At 44.3% G+C, this 8,229-nt stretch overlaps 1 protein-coding gene across 2 annotated transcripts in view; it reads left to right on the forward strand.

Moving 5' to 3' along the window:
- The window catches only part of luna, a 103,433-nt gene extending 99,465 nt beyond the window's left edge, over window positions 1-3,968 (forward strand). For both annotated transcript variants that reach the window (XM_033377824.1, XM_033377825.1), the window contains one exon: window positions 3,155-3,968. In XM_033377824.1, coding sequence (XP_033233715.1) covers window positions 3,155-3,330 — 176 coding nt within the window. In that variant the 3' untranslated portion in view covers window positions 3,331-3,968. The remainder of the gene's footprint in view (window positions 1-3,154) is intronic.
- Window positions 3,969-8,229: the final 4,261 nt, after the last annotated feature.

Consider the following 8,229-nt stretch of genomic DNA (forward strand, 5'->3'; position numbering starts at 1 on the left):
ATTAAAGCGCCATTCACTGCAATAAATTCCTCACAAAGTTTTGCCACAAAGATTTCAATTAGTTAAACGCAGAGGCGGCTATAAGCATTCCAGAGTTGCATGCAACCACAGACACCAGTGGAGTGGGGTGGAGGGGGGGGGGGGGGGGCACTGAAACCGTTAAGAAAAGATTACAAGTGCAATCAAGTGAGAAGACGCAAACAGACCATAAAAACTGTGCTGAGTGCAAAAGCCGAGAAGGCATCGACGAGGACTCCTTCCTTGCGCTCGCCGCCCATCCGCCCCTCCGCCCGCATCGCATGTCCCGTCGGGGCATTCCTTTCTATGGCCGACGACTGAAATTAAAACCCAGCGCCAAGTGAAATTTATAAAATATTAACTGGCTCCATACGCTGCCACGGCAGGTCCTTCGTCTCCTGCTAAGCGGCTGCTGTCGACTCCAAGCTGCTGCTGGCTGCTGGCTGCTGGCCCCAGTTCGTGCTCCTCCTGTACGTGGCTTTTGTGGCCGACTCCTTATTGCCTTTAAACAATTTACAAGTGCAAGCTTTATGGCCTGCCACAGCCACGGCGGCAGCACAACCCCCCACCCCTCCCCCTCCACCAGTCGTAGTTGCAACTGCAACTGAAACTATCAATATACTCGGGCTCGTGGAGCCAGACAAACGGCTGAGGTTAAGTTTTAACTGCGTTCGGCTCAATAAATTAACATGGCGACGTCTCGGCGTCGCGATTGGAGGATCGGAGGCAGCCGCGAAAAAGAGAGGAGACAAAGGCGGAGGGGGGGTGGGGGGGGGGGGGGGGGGGGGGGGGGGGGGGGCGCTTAACCCAGTTGCCGATTGGGATTGGGTGGCTTTTTGGCCAGGTCGCGGGCCCCGATGGCAGCCATGAAAACTAATTAAAAGACATTGGCCGCTGGCAGGGAGATACTAGCGCCTCGTACATCTTGGCCCATATGAGCGAAAGGACAGCCAAGGGGTAGTACGTGCGGCGAGGGTATATCCCTCCGTGTAGTCCGCGTGTATTCCGAACTCCTTTACCCTTTACAGGGTATCAAAGGAGTCCGAAGCTCCTTGACCAGCCCCGAATGGGGCTTTGTAGTTTGTTGTTGGATTCGTTTCGTTCCATTCCGTTTGCTGGGAGGCCAGACCACTCTTCAATGGCCAGATAACAGGGCCATTTTGGTTGCTTTATCGCTGCTGCTGCTCCACCACTCCACTCCACTCCACTCCACCCTTTCCCCTGGCCATTTGCCGTTTAAATGCACTTCAATACGAGACTCTTGGGGGTCGCATCCTAGATCTCTGTGCGAGCTTGCACTTTGTGCATTTGACGCTGATTTACACAGCGCCAGAAAGAGCTGCAAGAGGCGTTTAGAAAGAGATAGCCGGCAGAAAAAGAGCGTCAGAGATGGAGCGGAAAAAAGATGGCCAAGCCAGTACATATGTGTGTGTCCCTGTGTGTATCCATGTGTGTGTCCCTGTGTGTGTGTGTGTGGGGGAGTGTGACTGTGTTTGTGCAGCCGCTTATTTATTGGCAATGCTTCGATTCCCAAACATTTCTGACAACATGCCAAAGTGCAAGTGGCAGACACCCACACACCCACACACACACATGGATACACACACTCTTTTGCAGCTGCAGATAGCACACGAATGGAGGACTCAGGCAGTGGCCAAGTGTAAACAAATGGAAATTAAGACATGGTCGAATCCCTGCAAGCGGAAGGCCCACCAGCCACAGCCAGAAAGAGCGAGAAGAGTGCCGAGAGAAAGAGAGACAGAGAGAAAGGGAGAGCCGCAAGTGCATAATGTGAAATTGAGCACGGAAATATCACACATTTCCGCATGCATTAAGTTTTAAGCCAAGTGTAAGCGTGTCCGTGTCTCCGTGTGTGCGTGTGTGTGTGTGTGTGTTGCGCGTGTGTGTGTGCGTGTGTGTGGCTGGCTGGCTGGTGTGCGTTACAAAGTTTTCCACTCAGCTTTATGCATTTTTCTTGGCTGTCGTCGTCTACTTGCCGGTTATCTCGCTCCATTTTTTCCTCTCTGCCTCTCTCTCTCCCTCTCCCTCTCTCTCTCTGTGGGAAAAAGAGCCAGAGCCAGCAACGGCGGCAATTTCCTGCCTCGGCTCTGCTGTTTGTCTTTTAAACTGAAATAATTTTGCCATTTTTTTCGGTTTGTTCTGCTTTTTCCCTCCTTTTGTCTGTGTGTGTGTGTGTGTGTGTGAGTGTGTCCTTCTCTGGCTCTAGTCATGGCTCTCTCTCTCTGTTTCAGTGTTCCTGGTGCGCATTTTTAGGTTCTTCATTTTTTTGGGTTTTTTTTTTGCTTTTGTGTGAAATTACAACTTCTGCATTTCCTTTTCCTTTCGCCTGGCTGATTCTGTGGCTCTGACTGTGGCAATGGTTCTGGTTCTGGCTCTGGCTCTGGCTCTGTTTCAGGACCTGTTTCAGGACCTGTTTCAGGTTCTGGCTCCTGCTCTGGTTGGCTTTTGGCGCTTTGGCTGCTGCTTGTATCCTTTGAGGCTTTTGGCACGCATGAAAAATGTTGGCAAAGGACTGGGAAATGGCGAGCAGGGGAGCAGGGGAGCTGGGAAACTGGGGAGCAGGGGAGCTGGGGGCCCGGGACGACTGCTTGGCACACCGTTGACGTTGGCTCCGCTGCCGCCGTCGGCATCAGCGTTAGCATCATTTCGTTTCGTTTCGTTTCGGTTTTAATTTTACAGTTTTTCATTTTTAATTGTCTTACATTCCTGGCTCGCGCTCTCTCGCTCTCTTGCTCTCTCGCTCTTCCCTGTGTTCTTTCAACCCTCTCCTCGCCACTCCTTCCCCCTTCTCTTTGTGTTGGTTGTTTACTCGTGTTTTACTTTATGCATATTTCGCTTCCGTCGAGGAACGAACGAGCGAGCGGCGGCAGCGTTGGGAAAGTTTTTTCATTTGGCAGGCGCGTGCTAAATAAAAAATGCTTTCCTCCCTCCCCCCGAAACCCCACCCCGCCCCATCTACCATCCCCCAGAGGCTACGCATATTTATGCGCTTTATTGTTTGTGCAACAGCAGCGGCAGCGGCAGCAGCAGCGGCAGCAGCGGTTGCAGCTCCACACAAATTTTTGGCATTTTAATAGCAACTTATTTAATAAACGTTTCTCTTGTCCCGCTGCAGGTGAGAAGCCCTACAAGTGCTCCTGGGACGGCTGCGAGTGGCGCTTCGCGAGGAGCGACGAGCTGACGCGCCACTACCGGAAGCACACCGGGGCCAAGCCGTTCAAGTGCCGCAACTGCGATCGCTGCTTCTCGAGGTCCGACCACCTGGCCCTCCACATGAAGCGCCACATGTGAGGCGAGATCTAAGCGGAGTCGGAGACGGAGACGGAAACGGAGGACGAAGGACGGAGGACGTAGGATGGAGGGTGGCAGCACCGCCGGCGGAGTCGGAGTGCAGCCGAAACTGTGTGCCATCAAGGAACGATGAAAAAACTGCGTAACGCGTAATCAAAATAACAGAGAATTAAGGAGCATTTAAGCGTAGAGTGAACGGAGAGAGTAAAGTGGGAGGAAAATCAAAGAAAGCATCACAACAAAACAAAACAAAACAAAACACAACAAAACACAAGCACAAAGACGGAAGACGGGAATCAGATATTTGTGTTGCCATTCATCAGCGTTATCGTTATCGTTTTCGCTTTCGTTGTGGTTATCGGCTATCGGTTATCGGTTATCGTTATCATTGTCCTTATCATTATCGTTTCAATTGCAAATTCGATTTGTTTCAATGCCTTGTTAAGCGTAAGTCTAACCCACCCCCCATACACCCCCCCATACACCCCCCCATACACCCCCCATACCTAGCATTTAGCGTCGCGTTCTGAACAAAAATATCGTACAATTTACCAAAGCTAAGCAGACATTACTGTAATTTGTAGTGAAGCGGCAGAGAGCAGGACTAAAGCAGAAATTGTAATAAAACAAAAAAAAAACCTAAAGAGTAAAGGAATATTTTTGTTTTCATATTGTGAACACTGCCAAAAACAAAAACAAATGCAAGAAAGGAAGAAAGGAAGGAGGAAAATATAAAGCTAGAAAAAATGTATGTAAAAAATGTGTGTAAAAGTTAAAAAAAAAAATAGTTACGATCCGCTGTCGGTGGAGCAGAGGAGCAGAGAAATAGGAATACGGATAGGAAAAAAAACAACAAGAACAAGTGCAAAATATGTTTTAAACAAAACAAAAAGAGAGAAAACACAAAACACAAAACGATGAATGCTTATTTTTCTTAAATTAATTTTAAATGTAATTTAAATGTTGCCTAGGTCTGATTTTACATTACGTACACTCAAAATTCAAGCAAATCCCTAGAATTACGATCGGTTGGAGGAAGAGCAATTTTGTTGCTATGTTTTTAGGTTATATACGTAACTGATTGAATGCAGCTTCCCTTGTGCATTGCCCAAGTGATGGAAAGTATTACGAACCCGTTTTTGATATGTATAACTAATTTAATCGAAATTTGCATCGCTCGATCGCCGACTGGAGCTGGAGCTTGCTGCTCCTCGTCGGGGATCCATCATGGAAATTCTTCTTTATGTGCCTCATTAATTTTAGTCCGACTTCTTTGCGTAACTGATTTTTTTCGTAGTTTTTCTTTCGCTAAATTTATAGATTCCGTTCTGTTTAGTTTTACTCCTTTGTGTGCTGCATTTTATTTTGTAATTTATCATTTCAGCATTTTTTGTTTATTTTTAATTATTTTTAATGAATAAAAAGATTGTGAAAAGCGTACGTTTCCACGGCCTAATCATTTCCACATCAAAGTATACAACGGTCAAGCATTATGGTTTGTGTGATGAGAAATTCTGTGATCCAGAGAACAACAGCAACAAAATAGCTGAGGCAAAAGAAACCCAAAACCCAAAACCAAAACTATAGCAGAACAGATACTACTCGGAGGCGGAGCAGGCGGAGCAGGCGGAATCGGAGGCGGGACAGCACGCCGCCGCCTCGAACGAAAGAAGAGTCTAGCAGGACTATATCAGGATATAGTACTATATGTCTCCATTATTTGTCTATTTGTCGACTTTTTGTAGCTTAATTCTCGCCCATTGTGGCACAGAGAAAGAATATACGATGTTTATCGATATCGATATTGTGTATTGTTGTCGATGTATCGTCTAGATGTATCGATTTAAGTGTGTTGCTTGTGCTTTGTGTCATTTGAATGTTGTTGTAGCCAGATATCATCCAGTCAAAGCCCCACAAGCCCCCTTCCAGTCCGTACACCGTACACCGTACACCGTACACCGTACACCGTTTGGCTTCCAAGTGAAAATTGCACTGAAAACAATACTATGTACTACTACACACATGTACTAATAGCTCGCGAACGAAGCGGGGAATTAAATGAATTAAATCCAAAAATCCAAAAATGTCTACGATGTGTCAAAAATGCTTCAATCAGTTTAGTCTAACTTTTCGAGAAACCAAAACTAAACCAAAACTAAACCAAAAAAAAACAAAAAAAATAAATTAAAAATGTAAACCCAAAAAGTAAGAAATATTTTGTATAGAAAACCTTTAAACTAAAAATCCACGAAACCCAAAGAATATTTAGATCCTAAAGCAGATATTTGATGGTCACTCAACTATGGATATGGATATAGATATGGATATGGATAAACCATATATGTGTGTATTTTACAACCAAAAAATGTGTATTTTAAAAGAGGAAAGCAAAAAAAAAGAAAAAAAAAAATATTAATGTGTAAAAAAAGTAAAACAAAAAAAAATGAAAGACTGGTCAACGAGGTGTTCCGCGTTTATGCAACAATTGCAACATAAAAATAATATATACATACATATATACATATATATATATATATATGAGAATTTGAAACAGAAATATGGTACTCCCAAATGAGCGACAGACGATAGGTTCCACTCGATCATTTCGTGTCTCGAATTCGGCAGCAAACTACGCATACGTAAGAGGGCAGGGCAGGGCAGGGCAGGGCACGGCAGGGGCATAGGCAGGGCTAGAGCCGAGTTCCCACGATCCCTTGATCCCTTGATCCCTTGATCCCCAAAATTAAAGTTAATGAAGTACGAATTTTAAGTAACGCTGAATGTGAGTCTAGAGAGTACTAACCCGATAACTATGAATATATTTTATTGTCTACACTGGCACATTTTACAAGGCAGTGCCCCCTGGGTCCCTGGAGTGCAGTGGAGCGCGGAGTGCGGAGGGTGGAGGATGGAGAGTGGAGGGTGGAGGGTCTGTGGTGCCATTGCCGTTGCCGTTTGCTGCAGAAGCAATCTATAAACATTTTCTACAGATTTACAGTCGAGGCAAGGGCCCAAGGAGATGGCGGCGGCAGAAGGCTGGTAGAACAAAGATTTGGCAGCACGGATGCATGAGGCATGGGGCATGAGGCATGAGGCATGAGGAAGAGTAAATAAAGTATACTAAAACTAAAGTAAATACATTTTAATTTCGTTTAGAGTTTCGTTTGCAAATGTGCTTAGCAGTTTCCAAGCTCTCCCCCCCAACCCCGAACGCCCCTTCCCCGCCATCCCCCTCAAGTATGATTTCCCTGGGAAAACGCAGGGCGGAACATCATAAGCGTTTAGTTTAAGTGTAGACTAAATGTAGGACGGATGGCCAGGCATAGCATAGCAGAAATATATAGCAGAAACCCCCAGACAACCCAGGCTAAAGCATATACACTCTATATACATACATACGTGTGGGTGGGAGGTGGTAGGTGGGAGGGACACGTTTTATGTAGGCAAATAAGGGCATAACTCGTAAACATTTTGTGTATAGTTTAGTGAAATGAATTAGTTTAATGTTAAATCAACTCGAAAAGTAAACTACATTACAGAAATTATATATATATATAGTGTATAGTGTATACGTATATATATTTTAGGAAATATAAGTGTATGGCAAACCTATTTACGTGACAGTTGTGCGTGTGTGTGTGTGTGTGAGTGTGTGTGAATTAACTTTGAATGCATTCAGTCGTGGGAGGAGGAGGAGGAGGAGGAGTTTTATGCAAAGCATCTACGAGTTAAGGCACAGCATTATAAATTACCTTGTTTTTTTTGGGTTTTTTTTTTGGAGCTACAGACGCACGAATGGTTACTAGAGAGCGGAGCGGGAAGGGCCCTCAGGGCGGGCACTTTTCTCGGCTTGGCAGGCAGCAAACGGTGATTTATATAGAATTTTTACGCGATAACTTAGTTTAGCCCGATCCTGAGTTCTGCGAACGATGCGAAACGACTCGAAATTCATAATTAAATTGTAGTCTTAAGCGTAATTGATATCAAAATAAAGCAAAAGGCAAGAAATGAAAAAAAACTAAATGTATAACAAGAAAAATTCACCCGTTTCGGCACAGGAAAAAAACCACATAAAAAGAAAATACATTTAAGCATAAGAAAATCAAAAAAGAAACAAAAACTACATTTAATGCTTGTGCATGAGGCCAGAGAAGTCCTTAGCTAATAGCAAATAGCAGAAAATCTAATTGTCAGTGTTTCATTATTTATTATCAATGTGTGTGCGTGTGCGTGTGTGTGTGTGTGTGAGTGTGTGCATTCGATGCACAGCCCCTAAACAGCCCCCACACCTCCCCCCCCAGACAGTTGTTTGAATTTGTTTTTAGCGCTTCGCTCATTAATTCATAAAAAATAAAAAGATAATGGAATGGAATGGAATGATAATGGAATGCACTGCATCGGAGTCCCCGATAATTTGTTTGGGGCAAACTTTTGAAGCGCGAAATGTTTGCACAACAAATTAGTTGATTAACTGCGGGAATTATTGATAGAATTGAATTCAATTAGCATACGTTCAGCCCCCCTCCCTGCGATCCCCCCTAAGGTGTAATTGCATATTATATTCATTAAATAAAACACTCACAAAAAAAGGATTGATCATTGTGAATTATTATGATTGTATTATTACGGCTTGTTTGTTGCGGCTTTTTGTGCATTGCATCTCCATACGGATACCAGTTTATTAAGGCAAACGAAAATATAACAAATATCTAGAAAATTAAAGAAGAAGAAAAACCACTAAAACTAAGACGAAGACGAAGACGAAGACGAAGACAAGAGAGAAAAATTGAAAATTAAATGGAAATTTCTTGTATTTAGAATTAGTTTATTATACAAACAAGAACAACACAGCAGAGCGAAGCATCTGAGGAGTGAATGAAGAGAGGACGAAGCGCAGGC

This window comes from Drosophila pseudoobscura, chromosome 3 (assembly GCF_009870125.1).
Source record: "Drosophila pseudoobscura strain MV-25-SWS-2005 chromosome 3, UCI_Dpse_MV25, whole genome shotgun sequence".
NCBI classification, from domain to species: Eukaryota; Metazoa; Arthropoda; class Insecta; order Diptera; family Drosophilidae; genus Drosophila; species Drosophila pseudoobscura.